This window comes from Rhinolophus sinicus, chromosome X (assembly GCF_036562045.2).
Source record: "Rhinolophus sinicus isolate RSC01 chromosome X, ASM3656204v1, whole genome shotgun sequence".
NCBI classification, from domain to species: domain Eukaryota; kingdom Metazoa; phylum Chordata; class Mammalia; order Chiroptera; family Rhinolophidae; genus Rhinolophus; species Rhinolophus sinicus.
In genome coordinates this window covers 1,421,979-1,439,931 of record NC_133768.1, presented here as the reverse complement: position 1 = coordinate 1,439,931, position 17,953 = coordinate 1,421,979, and the positions used below count along the sequence as shown (strand labels likewise).

At 35.9% G+C, this 17,953-nt stretch overlaps 1 protein-coding gene across 2 annotated transcripts in view; it reads left to right on the top strand.

Annotated features, from left to right (window-relative positions):
- LOC141569622 (eukaryotic translation initiation factor 1A, X-chromosomal) overlaps positions 1-13,611 on the top strand; it is a 31,944-nt gene extending 18,333 nt beyond the window's left edge. For both annotated transcript variants that reach the window (XM_074323643.1, XM_074323642.1), the window contains 3 exons: positions 9,178-9,259; positions 10,587-10,678; positions 12,617-13,611. In XM_074323643.1, the coding sequence (XP_074179744.1) occupies positions 9,178-9,259; positions 10,587-10,678; positions 12,617-12,622 (180 nt within the window). In that variant the 3' untranslated portion in view covers positions 12,623-13,611. The remainder of the gene's footprint in view (positions 1-9,177; positions 9,260-10,586; positions 10,679-12,616) is intronic.
- Positions 13,612-17,953: the final 4,342 nt, after the last annotated feature.

Below are 17,953 nucleotides of genomic sequence, written 5' to 3'. Positions count from 1 at the left end.
GTCCTGGGGTGCACAGCCTCGCCCAGCTACACTTTTCCCTTCCCTCCTCTCCTGCGGGACTGATTTGCCCACCTTCAGATGATTCAGTGCATGGATATCACTGATGTTCTTGTGTGTTTCGTAGGTTATCCTTTGTTGAATTATAGCTGTTCAATTTGTAGTAACTTTCTGGGGACATTTTAAGAAGCACTCCTCACACTGCCATTTTTGTGACATGTTTTTCTTTACCTTTTTTAAGAGTGCTAGTATATAATAGTTGATTTTATTAGTGTTTTTACTTGTGAAAATAAAAACTTAGTAATAAGACTGCCCCATCCCTTTTTTTCTTTTTTTCCAGTTTAAAGGTCGATTCTCTAGGGTATGCAGCTAAATAAATTGCTCTTTCCATTCTCCAGAACGTTTACAGTATGATAATATAAGAATAAGACACACACTCAGTAGTTGTAATACTAACTTGTATATGTATACACTATAAATTTGCAATGAGCACTTAGATGATTGCCCTCTATGATTTCAGCCTTCAGAGTATGCACTCATTGTTGAGTCAAATCAATTTGATTCTATTGGAACACATCGCCATATGTTTAATTATATTGTGAATGAAGGTAGTGTTATTTTACTCTGTTATTAGATAACAGTCTTCTATAGATATCTTTTAGGTCCATTTGGTTTATAGTGTTTCATTCTTCTATTTTCTTGTTGATCTTTTTAATAATTATTCTATATGTTATTGAAAGTGGCATATGGAAGACAGTTATTCTACTTTTCATCTGCAAATTCTAATTTTTAAAAATAATCTATATCTCTTGATTTTATCTATTTAGTGAGACATCATTCCTATAATTTCCTTAATATATCTAGACCTTTTTTTTCCTTTAAACATTTATAGGATGAAGTACAGTCATTGTTAAATCTAACTTCTGGGCTTTCTCAGGAACATATTGTATTCACTAATTGTTTTCCTGTATGTGAGCCACACTTTTTTGTTGTGGGTATTATAATTTTTTGTTGAAAATTAGAATTTGCTAATATAAAATGGCAGGACTGGAAATTAGATTTCTTCTCCCAGGGTGTGTTCTTGCTGTTTGTTTAGTGACTTTTCTGAACTAATTCTGTCTGGTTTGTATTATTTTCTTGCATGTGGCCATTAAATGCTTGGTTAGCTTAGTGGACAGTTCGTGTTTAAACTGAGATTTTAAAACTAATAATCTTCCTAACATTTGCATATATACTGTATGTGTGTTGGGGCATACCTTCAAAACCTAGTCAGTCAGTTGACAACTCTGCCTTAGTCTTCATTTCGTGCTCGTGCTAAATATCAGAGTCAGTCAGAGCTGGGAGATTAGGATCTTCCTAGGTCTCTTGAATGTACACAGCCCTGAGCATGTCCTTGACCTATATTCTTCTAGAGCATACTATCATGAAGGCAGGAGAAAACTGATTTACTTAACACTAGTGTATCATTAAAATATCCCTAGTAATAGAAAGCTTATCCATTCATTGATGGGTACTTAGGTTGTTTCCACGTCTTGGCTGTGGTGAACATGGGAGCAGATAACCCTGAGATCCTGGTTTTCATTTACTTTGGATGTATACCCAGAAATGGGATTATTGGATCATCTGGTAGTTTTGTTTTTAATCTTTTGAGGAACCTTCAAACTGTTTCCAGTACTGATTGCAGCAATCTACAGTCTCACCAAAAGGGCAGGTAGCTTCCCTTTTCTCCTCATCTTCATCAGCCTTTGTTGTCTCATCTTTTTTGGTAATAGCCATATTAACTAACAGGTATGAGGTGATACTTCACTGTGGTTTTGATTCACATTTTTTTGATGATTAGTAATGAACACCTTTTCATGTGCCTGTGGTCTTTCAGATGTCATTAGGAAAAAAGTGTTAGGTTTTTTTGCCCACTTTTTAGTTGAATTATTTGCTCCTTTGCTGTTGAGTTGTATAATTTCCTAATGTATTTTAGATATTACCTCCTTGTCAAATACATGGTTTGCAAACATTTATTCCTGTTTTATAGGTCACTTTTTTTATTTTGTTGATTATTTCTTTTGCTATGCAGAAGAATTTTAGTTTGATGTTATTGCATTTGTTGATTTTTGCTTGTATTGCTTGTGCTTTGGGTGTCATGCCAAAAAATAATTGTCAAGCGCAATGTATGGGAGCTTTATCCTTGTGTTTTCTTCCAGTAGTTTTATGATATTTGGCTCTTATGTTAAAGTCTTTGTTTCACCTTAATTTTTTGTGAGTGGTGGACTATAGGAGTCCGATTTTCTTTTCTGTGTCTATTTATCCAGTTTTTCCCCCACCTTTTATGGACAAGACTCTCCTTGCCCAATTGAGTATTCATAGTTTCCTTGTTAATTTTACTTGACCATATACAAGTATGCAAAAATTTATTTTTAGGCTCTTGATTTTGTTCCATTCATTTGTGTTACTGTTTCAATGCCAGTATCATACTGTGTTGATTACTATAGCTATGTATAGTTTGACACAAGTAAATAGTGATGCCTACAACTTTGTTCTTTCTCAAAATAGCTTTGGCTATTTGTAGTCTTTGTGGTTATTATGAATGTTAGGGTTTTTCCATTTCTGTGAAAAATGACATTGCTGTTGATAGAAATTATGGCAAATGTAGATTGCTTTGGGTAGTATGAACACTACCCCATGTTAATTATTCCAATTTAAGAACACAGAATGGCTTTCTTCCATTTTTCATCAATACCAGTTTTCAGTGTATAGATCTTTCATCTCCTTAAATAAAATTATTTCTAAGTGTCTTTTTTCATTAGTTTCAGGTGCACAAGACAAAGTAATACTTAGACGTTTATCATTTATATCCCTCACACTGTGTGATCTCCCTCCTCCCATCCACTATCCCTCTGACATCGCACAGAGCCATTACATTTCCACTGTCTCTATTCCTAATGCTGTACTCCGCTTCTTGTAAGTATATACATAGACATATATATACATACATATATATATGTGTATATATCTATATATACACACACACACATACATATACATATACATATGTATGTATGTATGTATGTATAACATTATAGTTGGCATTCATTATTGTTCAGCTTCAGGTGTACAGTGCAATGATCAGGCATCTACATCATCCCTGAGGTGGTCTCCCAAATGAGACAACTGTCCATCGGATACCCTACAAAATCTTTACAACATATTGATTACATTCCCCAAATTTATTTTCAAAACCCTGTGGCCATCTGGTGGTTACCAACTGTTTTCTAATCCCCTCACCTTCCCCCTTATCCCCACCCATCTAGCAGTCCTCAGTTTTTCCTCTGTCTCCAAAACTGTTTCTGATTAGTTCATTCACTTATTCTTTTCTTTAGATTCTGCATATAAATGAGCTCATATGGTATTTGTCATTCTCTGTCTAACTTATTTCACTCAACATAATGTTCTCTAGGTCCATCCATATTGTTGCAAATGGTAAGATTTCTTTCTTCTTTATGGCTGCATAATACTCCATTGTATAAATGTACCACAGTTTCTTAATCCAGTCATCTACCAATGAGCATTTCGGTTGTTTCCAAGTCTTGGCTATTGTGTATAGTGCTGCAATAAACATAGGAGTGCATAAAGATTTTTGAATTAGAGTTTTGGATTTCTCCGGATAGATACCTAGGAGTGGAATTGCTGGATCATAAGGTAGTTCCATTTTCAGATTTTTGAGATACCTCCATACTGTTTTCCATAGTGGCTGCACCAATCTGCAATCCCACCAACAGTGCACAAGCGTTCCCTTTTCTCCACATCCGCGCCAGCACTTGTTGTTTGTTGATTTATTGATGATAGCCATTTTGACTGGGGTGAGGTGGTATCTCATTGTGGTTTTTATTTGCATTTCTCTGATGGTTAGTGAGGTTGAGCATTTCTTCATATGTCTGTTTGCCATCTGTATGTCCTTTTTAGAAAAATGTCTCTTCATGTCCTCTGCCCATTTTTTAATTGGGTTGTTTGTTTTTTTGGAGTTGAGTTGAGTGAGTTTTTTATAAATTTGTGATATTAACCCCTTATCAGATATATCATTGGCAAATATCTTTTCCCATTCAGTAGGGTCTCTTTTTGTTTTATTGATGGTTTCCTTTGCTGTGAAAAAACTGTTTAGTTTGATGTAATCCCACATGTTTATTTTTCCTCCTACTTCCCTTGTGTGAGGAGATGTATCAGAAAAAATCTTACTCCAAGTAATGTCTGTGAAGTTTCTTCCTATATTTTCCTCTAAGAATTTTGTGGTTTCAGATCTTACATTTCAGTCTTTAAGCCATTTTGAATTTATTTTTGTATATGGCGTAAGGAGGTGGTCCAGCTTCATTTTTTTGCATGTGTCTGTCCAGGTTTCCCAGCACCATTTATTGAATAGACTGTCTTTACCGCATTGTACATTCTTCCTTCCATTTTCGTAGACTAATTGGCCATATAGGCATGGATTTAAGTATGGACATTTTAACTATATTAATTTTTCCTATCCATGAACATGGTATGTGTTTCCATCTATTTGTATCTTTTTTCATTTATTTCTTCAGTGTCTTATAATTTTCTGAGTACAGATCTTTCAATTCTTTGGTTAAATTTATTCCCAGGTATTTTATAGTCTTTGGAGCAATTGTAAATGGGATTACTTTTTAAATTTCTCCTTCTGATGTTTGACTATTGATATATACAAATGCAACTGATTTCTGAATATTAATTTTGTATCCTGCTACTTTACTAAATTCAGCTCTAAGAATTTCCTGGTGGAGTCTCTAGTGTTCTGTATACATAGTATCATATCATCTGCATATAATGACAATTTTACTTCCTCCTTACCGATTTGGATGCCTTTTATTTCTTTTTCTTGTCTGGTTGCTGTCGCTAGAACTTCTAGCACTATGTTGAATGGAAGTGGAGAAAGTGGACAACCTTGCCTTGTTCCTGATCTTAAGGGGAATGGTTTTAGCTTTTCCGCATTGAGTATGATATTAGTGTGGGTTTATCATATATGGCCTTTATTATGTTGAGCTATGATCCCTCTATTCCCATTTTCTTAAGGGTTTTTATCATAAATGGCTGCTGGATTTTATCAAATGCTTTTCCTGCATCTATTGATATGATCGTGTGATTTTTATTTTTCATTTTATTAATGTGGTGTATCACATTAATTGATTTGTGGATGTTGAACCACTCTTGCATACCAGTGATGAATCCCACTTGATCATGGTGTATGATCTTTTTAATGTATTGCTGAATTCTGTTTGCTGATATTTTGTTGAGGATTTTTGCATCTATGTTCATTAGCGATATCGGCCTATAGTTTTCTTTTTTTGTGGTGTCTTTGTCTGATTTTGGGATCAGGGTGATAGTGGCTTCGTAAAAAGTGTTTGGGAGTCATCCCTCCTTCCGGATATTTTGGAAGAGCTTGAGGAGAATAGGTGATAATTCTTTTTTGAACGTTTTGTAAAATTCACCTGTAAAGCCATCTGGTCCAGGGCTTTTGTTTGTTGGGAGATTGTTGATTACTGATTCAATTTCCCTGGTGTCAATCAGTCTATTCAGGTTTTCTGTGTCTTGAGTTAGCCTTGGAAGGTTGTACGCCTCTAGAAAATTGTCCATTTCTTCCAGATTGTCAAATTTGTTGCCATATAGTTGCTCATAGTAATTTCTTAAATTTTTTTGTGTTTCTGCGGTGTCTGTTGTCACTTCTCCTCTTTCCTTTCTGATTTTATTAATTTGAGTCCTCTCTCTCTTTTTCATAATGAGTCTGCTAAAGGTTTGTTGATTTTGTTTATCTTTTCTAAGAACCAACTCTTGGATTCATTGATCTTTTGTATTGTTTGTCTTGTTTCTATTTCATTTTTTTCCGCTCTGATCTTTATTATCTCCTTCCTTGTACTCCCTTTGGGCTTATTTTGCTGTTCTTTTTCCAGATCTTTGTTTCCCCATTCTGGCTGACTCTGTGTTTGCTTTGATGTATTAGGTAGATCTCCTAGAGTTCTTAGTTCTTGCTGGGTTATCTTATGTAATATGTATCCTTTATATTTGACTTGCACTACTTCGTTCTTCTCCTTTGCGTGTGCTCCAAAGATGACTCTTGTGTTGTGTATATTGTCCTGTTAAAGAAGATCTTTAACACGTTGCGTACGGCGGGGTTTAAATCCCTCATACCCCTCTGTCCGGCAGGTATTTAAAAGAAACGAATTTAAAATGCACTCTTCTCTTTAAAGCGTAAATGCTTCTATGTCATTTATTATTTTTCTATAAGTAATACATTCTACAAATAAATTATTCTATAAATTATTCTATAAATAATTATTCTATAAATAATTCAATAAAATATGCAAAGTAAAAAGAGTCAACAGTAAAAACGAGAATTCTTGTTATCCGTCCTTAACGCATGGCCCAGAAAAAAACGAAGATTCTCGTGATCCGTACGCAACGTTTTAATTGCTTTTCACTTGTGAGTAGATGGGGTTAACTCCTAGGCTGACTAGTTGTGAAGTTTGGCTCTGCCCACCGCAGGGTATTCTGCTGCATGAGGGTTGACCGCTGAAATGTGGTTTGGCCTCTGTGGGCTCTTGTGCCTGTAGAGAATTCCCTCTGGGTGTGTCACTTGTAGGTCAAACCCAATAGTACTCTGGTTTGTTCTGGAGTTGGCCTCTGGATATGTCAAATCTTGTGTCTCTTAAGCTGCTCCCTGATAGGACAATTTCAGAACAAAGCAAATCAGCAAGCACAATAACAGCAACAACAAAGAAAAAATCAAATACATTCACATGTAAAAACAACCAACAACCCTCGCTCAACACAGGCAAAGATATCAAAGATATAAAGACAAAACAAAACGAAACAAAAAGCAGCACCAGTCTTGGCTTAAGCCCACCAAGTAATCTCCAGGTTGTCCTCTGCTGTACCAAAGAGTCCTCTGTGTATTTTGCAGGCAGAGCCAGTCACCTGGTGCCCAGAGTGACGTTGGGACTGCAGATTTAGATGTGTGGGACTCGGGTCTGGATGGTAGTGTTTACAAAATCATTGCAGTTTCTGCCCTTGCCTGCACATATGCACAGTGAGAGTAGCACCACCAGCCCTGTGTCCAGTTCTCCTGAGTCTTAGGGCACTTCTTCCGTGTGTGTGTGTGTGTGTGTGTGTGTGTGTGTGTGTGTGTGTGTGTGGCGGGCGGGAGATTTCTGAGCTGCTGAAAGTGGGTAGCTGCATCTGCCGCCTACTGTTTATCCCTGGAAGTGCCTCCGCAGGTGTTATTGCCCTAGGCAGGCCAGAAAGGGTGGGGGCTGGGGATGGAGGGGTCTTCTCTCTCCCAGCCCAGCCGTGTCACACTCCTCCTGCAGACCAGAAAAGGTGATGGCTGGGGGTGGAGGAGCTTCTTCTCTCCTAGCCCAGCAAAAATCACTCTTCCCAGCCTCTTCCCTGGGTCAGAACTGCCCGCCAGTCTTCCCAGAGCCTGAGCACTAAGGCTCCTCTGTAATCTGACACTACTCCTCAGTTCAGAGGCCAGTTTAAGTCTCTGGAAGGGGAGGAGGGTAGGATGGAAGAGCTGGGGTAGGGGCCCAGGTATGGAGTTTGTGTCCTTTGTCCCGCCTAGGCCCCAATGAAGGTATCAGCTGAAGTTATTGCCTCAAATGCTGGATATGCTGCCCCTCAGTGGGAGAGATCAGCTATGGGACACAGGAAAAGAGCCCACCTCATGGCTTTGTGTTCTCTGTTCCGTCCTGGGATCCTCTGCGTCTTTGCAGCTGCGGATGCCGGCTGTGTTTTCTCCGCCACAGATGTGTTCCGCGTCCCCACAGCCGCAGATGCTGGCCGCATCTCCACTCCTTTCCCTTCCCTCTTCCCCTGCTCACCCAATTTTCCCCACCTGCAAGTAATCCTTGCCTGAGTCTCTTAGCTGTTCTGCGTGATGAGCAGAGAGTCGTTTGATGGGTTTTATGTCCCGTTTGTGATAAGATCTGGAGGAGAACTCAAAAAGTGTGCCCCGCTTCCGCCATTCCTATGACGTCACTCCTATTTCTAAATGTTTTGATGCTGTTGTAAATATGATTGTTTTCCTTAATGTTTTTTTCCCAGTTAGTTCATTTCTGGTGCATAAAGACACAACCATTTCGTTCCCTTAGTTGATTTTGTATCCTGAATCCTTACTGAATTCTTTTCTTTGTACTTTTATAGACTGGATACTACATTGTTGTGTGTTTTTAATTCTTCAATAAAAACTTGTAATCGGTCTTTAAAAATCTATTATTTTCAAGTCCGTTTTCTTACTCTAACTTCATATAACCCCCAAAATGGAGAGAATAATTATTAATTACCTGTTTTATGGGCAATGAAACCACAATTCTTAAAGGATTAATATTGTAATATTAAAGTGATAGCCAAGACCAGATTTTCTGATTCTTAATTTTTTATGAATGATTCTATACCCTTGCTACTCAAAGAATGGTCCAAAGACTAGCACCACTATGACCATCTGCAAGCATGCAGGTTATTAGCCCAATCTGGTATCTCTTGAATAAGAATGAATTAAACAAAATCCCAGTCTGTTTTATGTGCAGATTACAGTTTGAGAAGTGTTGGTTTATATCACACTGTAGTTGTATTACTGATTATTTTAGTTTCTTTGGGTCTTTTTGGAAAGTAATTGTAAACATCCAACTCTTGTTTTCCACTCTAAATGATGCAGATTATTTTAAATGGTCAAGTGTGAACATTGTAGGACAGTAGCTCTTAGGGGCATTTGAATCAGGAACACCCCAAAGAGCTTTTTAAATACATATTTTTGGACTTCACTTCAGGTCTGTCAGTCTTCAGGAGATGTAGATATAAAGCTCCACAAGGAATTCTGATAGAGAAACTACCACATTTCACCTTTTCCCCCCTATTTTTCCTTGTTACCTTTTTTTCTCTTTTTTCCCTCTCTATAGTTTTTAATAGGTTATTATTGTCATTCATGCAAACTTCTTCCTACTTCTTTTAAGCAAGGATTTTTTTTTTTTTAAAGAATGTAGAGAGAGTAGGCAAAGAAAAACAGTTTATAACAGAACAATTTAGTGAGCTTTTTCTTAATGTGTTTAATTTGAAAGTAATTTGTGAAAGAAATGATGATATTTTGGCACAGGCAGTTTTAAATGTTATTTGTTTATCTCTAAGGATAACAAAGCTGATGTAATTTTAAAATATAATGCAGATGAAGCTAGAAGTCTGAAGGCATATGGCGAGCTTCCAGAACATGGTAAGATCAAAGTTATGCTTTCTGTCATATGACGTTGTTGCTGGTGTTTAGGTGAAACAATTTGTAAAAATCTCTTTTATAAAGTTTCTGTATATACTTAGCAAAATTACTTGTAAGTATGCCTATCTATACTTCATAATGTTAATACTTTAATTATAAATAGAATTCTATTCCTAGTGTTCTTTTGGTGTGGAGTTTAAAAGTCAATAAGCCCTGGATTTATATATAGTATCTGTTAAGGGAATATGTTTGTTACAGTGTTTGTAACAATTCTCAGGAGAACAATTATATTGATTTATATAGAAAACAATGTCCCATTAATCTATCAATTTCATAGAGTTTTATGTGCATGTTAAGAGATACTCCTTTTCATTCTTAGTGGTCAAAGTATTACATTCTCACTGAATATACATCAAAAGATTAAAATAAGTTCCTGATAACACCAAAGAGGAAATGTACTGTTCCCCAAGCTCATAATTCTCACTTGGCATTTGTTTTGTTTTACTCCATTGCATTTTTAATGAAAATAAAAGATATTTGTATAAGCATGAAAATTCTTATAAAATTATTGGCATTTTTAAAGAAGTGGTGAAATACCTGGAAATTGGACCAGTAGTTCCTCTTTCATTTTTATTGCTTAGGGATAAGCATGATTTGACCAAGTCTTCTGACTGATTTGGTAAGTCTAATAGTTGGTGAATAAGCTCTTCTTATTTTAGGAAAATTTTATATGTGGTGAGGAAAAGTTGTCAACATTTGTTCAAACCCTTTGTGAAGCATACTTGGCAAGTTAGAGCCCACCTGCTTTACAATACCTTTTTTTAAGTTGGGGAATATTGGGGAACAGTGTGTTTTTCCAGGACCCATCAGCTCCCAGTCAAGCCATTGTCCTTCAGTCTAGTTGTGGAGGGCGAAGCTCATCTCCAATTCCAGTTGCTGTTTTTCAATCTTTGGTTGCAGGGAGCGCAGCCCACCATTCCATGCAGGAATTGAGCCATCAACCTTGTTGGGAGCTCAGGCTCTAACCAACTGAGCCATCCGGCCACCCCTTTACAATATCTTTTTTAACAAACTAAAATATAGTACATGTACTCTTCATTGTAGTTACTTAGCAGTGAACTTCTGGAGATTGTATTGTGAATTTGCTTTAATGTGTTCTTAGAAGTTAGGGAGATTGTTCTTATAATGCAACATTTGAATTTAAGTATCACTTGTACAAGTGTTCTTTTATGTAGTTCAATATTTTGTATCAAACCCATTCTTTTACTATGCTGTTCACCTAATATCTTGATAATACATATGAGTATATTTATTATTGTGTCTTCAGCTAAAATCAATGAAACAGATACATTTGGTCCTGGAGATGATGATGAAATCCAGTTTGATGATATTGGAGATGATGATGAAGACATTGATGATGTATGTAGTAGATGAACTTTGTGGTTTTTTGTTTTATTTATGGATTGTGTACAAAGAAACCAGATCTTTGCCCTAACTTTGTTTAATCTAAGAATGGTGAACACTTAAGTTCAGTACATTCTGGAGCTTGTTTATGAATATGAATATTCATTAATATTAGGAAAACAACTACATAGACATTTTATTCTTTGAGAAACCTTGTAATACTTGGAAAAATTCTGAAAAGATCAGTATTAGCTCCAAAATGATAGCATAGATAAGTAAGAGTGTGTATAGAGACAGCTGTTAAGAAATGTAGCAGACTGTTTTGAGAATGTGCTTTCACTTAAATGAAATATCATTGTAAAAGAAGAATCTTGTTTGAACCAGCTTGCTGAAGTGTTGAAATTGTATTATACTTCAAAAGCCTTAGTAAAATGGAGGCCTTTTGCTAAGGTATGTGTTGAGGTTATATTATTCAGGTATCATTGTTCAGATTCTTAGTTTTGAGTTGGTGTATATTTATTTGTGGAAAATGATTATTTTTCCTAGTCATAAAGCAATGGACTAACAAGAATAATTAATGCCCCACTGTTCTGTTACTATATTTAAATAAAATTCATCTTGATTTTCTTGCAAAATATATCATTGTGGTGGTAGTATGGCTTACAGTTCAGTCTTATACTTTTTAAAAATACTTAAGCTAAAAATGCAGTTTAGAAACTATATTTCTAAATATAATAATAATTAGTGTCTGGATACTAAAATGGAATTTTAGAATATGTGGAACATTTGTTTCTGACAAAGATTGTCCAGGAAAACTAGCAGAGCTTTTCAAAAATACAAAGGCCAGCCTTTGGAAAGTCTAAGTTGGGCACCACAAGTGATTCTGATACTTATTCCTGATCCTGATCACTTTGGTAATCATTGATCTATATCAGGGATCTCAATCTTTCAGTCACCAATATCTTTATTGAGAACACTAATATACCACCACCAGGATTAGCTAATTTACATTTTTCTATACTTGATTTGTGACATCTATCCTGTTTGTTTAATTTATTCATATTATATTTTGATCTATTTCTAAATCATTCAGATTATTCATAACATGAGTTCAAGAAAAATTTAAATGTTAACGTGTATTTTAAAGCATATGCAAAAAATAGGAAATGGAAAATGAGAAACAAATATTCTGCTACTCTATACTTTTTGGGGGAGACCCTTAGTCAAAGGAGTCTTGCGACTAAATTAATACTTTGCTAATAGACTTAATAATTATTTTCTGTGGCAAGAACCCCTGAATTTCAGCAATTTTGTTGTGCATTAAGGGCAAATCTGAACATTTTGACAGCTGAGCTGGTGAAGGCTAGGAACCTTCATGAATGAATGAATAGGAAGACATAGCAGGGTTAAGGTACTCAACAGAAAACAAAAATACCTTTATGAATTTGTTCCAACAGTTTCTTTGGAATTGGGCCTAAGCAACCTGGTTGAGAAAGGCACTAAAGACTTACAAGGGTTTTATTACCTGAGAATCCTTTTTCCAGAGTTATTTCTCCAGATTATTTACAGATGTTTCAAGTTTCCGTCTTATGCCTAAACTGTCTCAGGAGAATTTGGTTTCCTACCACACTCATATATTCTTAAGGGAATGTTAGTTCCCACTCTCAGCATATAAGGTATGTAACCGTTAACAGAAAAGGAAGGAGATGCTGAACTTGATTAAGAATACTCTGCATAATCAAAGACATTGTGTTGACAATGTCTCAAAGACATTGTAATGATTTACTGGCAACAGACTGGCACTGGGAAAAAATTGGTATACAGAATTTTTTGTTTGAAAGGATTTATTTTCCAGCTATCTTAAGGGGGTCCTTATATTCAGTAGGTTACTGTATTATAAAAATTATTTTTTTCATGGATATGATTTTTTTGTTGTTTTTTTTTCACTTACAGATCTAAACTGCACTCAAGTTTCTGAGTAGTCTACAATTTGTATTTTGGCCACCACCTGTTAAGAAGACTAAAATTTCATTAAACAAGAATGCAGTTTGTTAAAACACACTGGTTTGTTTTCATTGTTTTAAAATATTTATTACATTTCTTTAAAAACTAATGATCTTAATTATCTTAAGTTAAATGTTAACACTTTATTCTTTTGATGTAATGGAACTTAGAAATAAAAGACTACAATATCTGCTATTAAAACAATAGAAGAGAGAAGAAAGAGAATATGAATTCATAGAATAAATGCTTTTTAGTTAATCAATATTTTGAATAGATTGCTTTATCATCATAGGCTGTGACAAGTCCTAATTCCAACCAGTCTGTTTAGAGTCTTTCTGTATGTTTCAGTTATCTAAATGTTCTCTTGAGATTTTTGCAGAAGGCACAACTCTACATTTGAAGTCAAGAAAAGAGGCTATTTTCATATTTATGTAACTGTATTCATTATACTGTTTAATAATATTCTTTTCATCGTTTTTTGTTGTAACAGTCAAAAAGCATTCTCAAAATAACAGCTTTTATAACATGGGTTTGAGTCACAATTTTGAATTTATAAAATTTGTAGTTGCAGAAATTCAGTGCTACCCAATTATCTTAACGTTGGAAGTATTCATATGTTAGTTAACAGTGTTTTTACTTAATGTGTAGAAAATTTGTTAAACAAGACAATTTTTAATGGTAAAATAAGTAGACTAGTTTTTACTATGCAAAATATGTTGTTTTAAAATATGTCATTTTGTCAAAAATCATCTGCATTTGTAACCTACTGTTTTGGACTTTGTACACAATGAAATTATAGTGTATAAATAAAAAACTGATTTCATAATAAATTCTATATAAACTAAGCTTTTCTTAATCTATCCCTTCACTAGTCTAAGGAAAAGGAAGGAACAACGAGCTAAAAAAATACAATAAAATGTCACATTGAGCATATTTTGACCTTACTTTGCGTTAACTGGTGTATTTTGTTGTGCGTGCCCTTTTTGTGGTACATATTTTAATAGATCATAACCTTCCTTTTTGATGTTTGTTTTATAAACTGAAAAATGAAATTAAGGATGGGACTAATTAAACACTAGGTAGCCACAGCTAATCTTAACACAACTTTAATAGAAAAGATTCATTAAGTAGTTTGTGAAACATTACATATTTTCTTCAGAGGATTTTTAGCAGTGAGAATTATAAAGGGAATACACCTTTACCTAGTTTCAGTAACACAAATAGAAGAAAAAGGAAAATAAACTTTCATGTGGTTTCATCTCACTTCACTACAAATATAATTTAACTTCCCAAGTGAAAATACTCTATAGAGTATTTTCAAAATCTGAGCACACAAATTTGTTTCATGGTTGTTATTCTGTGGAGTTCCTGAATAAGTAGAATACATGTAGGACCAAGGATTGGTTTTTAATACTCATAAAAGAAATCAACTTTGAAGAGTTGACTTAGTGATTGTTTATGGGTAATCAAAACTTGCTGAGATGTTTACCTTTTGTACACAAAAGTATATTGAGTTTGTATATCCTCCTTCAGCATTTTGCCAAGAATGTCAGAAACTGCACCCTGATCCAGAACTGTGGGAAATAAAGTCCTGTTTAAAAACCAAATTCCTGTTTATGTAACAAAATAGACTGCATGGTGATACATTTTTTTCTTGCTAATTAGTAACGTGCTGACATGTTTCCTCCTGGAAAACAGGTGTGACAATTAAGTTCGTGAACTTGTTTCTGCGATGTTGCTAACATATTTGTATATCAGAGGGATTATTCATTATGAATTTGTACCATCTGGACAAATAGTTAACCAAGTTTACTGTTTGGAAGTGCTGAAATGGCTGTGTGAAAAAGTTAGACAACCTGAACTTGTGCCAACAATTCATGGCTCTTGCATCATAACAAATCACCAGCTCACACAGCACTGTCTGTGAGGAAGCTTTTAGCCAGTAAACAAATAACTATTGGAACACCTTCCCTACTCACCTGATCTAGCCCCCAATGACTTCTTTCTTTACCTGAAAATAAAGGAAATATTGAAAGAAAGACATTTTGATGACATTCAGGACATCAAGGCTAATATGACAGCTCAGATGGCCATTCCAGAAAGAGTTCCAAAATTCTTTGAAGGGTGGACTAGGCACTGGCATCAATGCATAGCTTCCCAAGGGGAGTACATGGAAGGTGACCATAGTGATATTCAGCAATGAGGTGTGTAGCACTTTTTCTAGAATGAGTTTGAGAACTTACTGTCCAACCTTATATTAGTTGGATTGAAGTTGCATGCAAGATTTATTTTGATAAATCTTACATAGAAATTTTATAGATACATTGACTTGATTATGTTTCAAATAAGGAATGAAAGGAAGAAAATTGACTGTTACATTCTTCGATTTTTCACAATAATATAACGTAAGTTGTCTCTAGAAAGTAAAAACGTTTGAAAACAAAACAAAAAAATCCAGTGATTTGGTACTGAGTAACTTGCTAAGAGGAAATATAATTGGGTAGGGTTGTATTTTCATTATTCCACTTGGCAATTAGAGTATAAGTTTTATTAAAGGTAGATAAACTGATTAGCATTTATGTAAAAAGGCTGGTAATTAATTGGTTATTGACTATTAAATATCCAAATTCTAAAGAACTTGCCTCAAGCATCCTGTAAACTATGTGTTATGTATGGACAGTCTTGTATTCTACCAAGGAATGGCCATTGGTGGGTTTTTTTCTTTTTACTTTTTCTTTGAGATCATGGCTAAAAATACACTTTTTAACAAAATTTTTTATTGGAGGTTTAACTTAAATCTAACTATATTGAGAAAATATTTTTTTAAGTTAGATGTGTGCTGTCACTATTCATAAACATTTTGGGTGAAACATTTGTTATTTTTGTGTTTATACAGATTTTAATCATAGCGTTTTGTTTGACAGTGAAATAAAATGAAAAGTTTTTCTCTTTTTGTTGTAAATAAATAACATAAAACTTACTATCGTAACTACTTTTAAATGTGCAGTTTAGTGGTAATAAATACATTCCAATTTCTGAGCAATCCTTACCACCATCCATGCCCATAATTCAACTGGTAAAGCAAATTCTATACCCATTAAACATATAAATTTTTCAGAAAATGTCATGCTATTTTCCACAATAGCTATGCCATTTTATATACCCACCAATAATGCACAAAGGTTTTGATTTCTCCCTATTTTCCACAACACTTTTTTAATACAGATGATCTTCGAGTATGAGTTGGAAATATCAGAAGTTTAAAATGCATGTAATAAACCTACATAATAGTTTAAGCCTACCTTAAAAGCACTCAAAATACCTACATACGTATAGTTGAGAGCAATTATCTTGAGTTTCATCTCAAGAGTAATTTCACCAGAAACAGAAGACGGGTGTTTTGTGGGCATTTCGGGATACAAAACCAAAACAATATCTAAAACTTTTTTAAAAAACCATGGGCAACATGATATATTGTAGAAAATTTGTTTACTCTTTTGGTCACATGACTTACTGGAAAGTGGTTAACTGCTGCTGCCCAGTACCACAAGAATGAGGATCATACTAAATGTTATTGGCCTGAAAAAAACATCAAAATTCAAAGTATGGTTTATATAGAATATGTAATGCTTTTGCACCATTGTGAAGTTGAAAATTTGTTAACCCGATCATTGTAAATCAGGTACCTTCAGTATGTATTTTAGCTGTCTTGGGTATAAGGTGGTATCTTGTAGTTTTAATTTCATTTTCCTAGTGATTAGTGATGTTGAGCGTCTTTTCAAATGTTTCTTGGCCATTTGTAGATGCAGAAATGTCTCTTCAAGTCTACCCATTGGGTTTTTTGTGGAGTTTCAGGAGTTCATCTATTCTGGATGTTAACCTCTCATGACGTATGATTTACAAATATCTTCCATTTTGTGGAATGCCTTTTTACTTATGCCTTTTACTCAAATTTTAAAATAATGAAATTCAGTCCATGTTTGCTTATTACCTATATCTTACGTATTTGCTGTCATGCAGGGACTCATGCAGGTTCTCTGGTTCCACTCCCCACATAAGAACACAGGATATGGTGAGGCCAAAAAGGAACACCCATGGGAAGCCATAGATAGCGGAAACATACCACTATATTCTTGCTGAGGGTGGCCTAGCAAGACACATGCAATAGGATCCACATGATCCACAGTCAGCCATTCACTTCTTCCTGCCCACCAACTAATCAACAGTCCTGGCAGTTACATCAGTAGCCAATTGGCTAACGTTACATCTGAAAGCCAACCAATCACAGTTGATGGGTCATTCACTACCCGAGCCAGCCCCACCACACACGCTCACACACAGGCCAAGAGCCTGGAAACTGCTCTCTGGGACTCTGTCCCCACACTCCATCCCTCCAGGATCTCACCTCATAATCTACACAACAAGCATCTTCTATGAGGGGCCCTGTAATGTATAAACCATGGTAAATCCCTTCCATCTGGGAGGATACACGCTAGCTTTTTGTCCTGGGAAAGGAGGGTCACTGCCACTGGCACCTTTCCTGGTTTGTGGTACTAGATCTTTATGGCAGTGCTTGGGTTCCTTGTGTAGTTTTCAAATTGTAACAGAACAGGAGACCCCATAATAGTCAATAGCAAGAGCACATAGGTTCCCCGCAAAATCATCCCGGTATCGCGACCTCTGTATACTACAGTCACTTGCGGTGGCCACTCAGACACCACCCCTGGTGTCACTTGTAAATCATGGGTCAAACCAGCCCCCATGGGGCTATCAGGCCCAACGACCGACAGTGGGGGCTTTCGACCTGCCAGGGCCAAGTCCATTGCTGCCGTTCCCCTGTTTTCAAGGATGTGGGTGCTGGCAGCAAAACGTTTCCATTTCTGCCATAGCCTGGCTTTAACAGAGTCTCCCTTGCGGTAACCTGTAATTGAATGGGAGCAGCCGTTCGATGTAGCAAAGCTTCTACTGGTGAGGGCCCTCCCTTCCATGGTTTCTCATTCAGGATTCTCAAGATGTCCCATAGATGCGAGGCCCAGTCGCGCATCGTGGGAGTGTTTTGACACCCCGAGTCCTTGCTTCAAAAAGTTGTAGCATTCAGTCATGCCTGCTGCTTATGGATTGTGTGGGGTATGAAACAACCATTGTACGTCCTTCTTGGCAGCTAGCACTGCACTTCTTGCCCCGTAAAATGGGTACTCCATCACTTTCAATGACTTGGGAGCAGCCACAGAGGGCGAACAGCCATGTAAGAGCGACCACTGTATGCCGCTGATCCGCAGCCAGGCA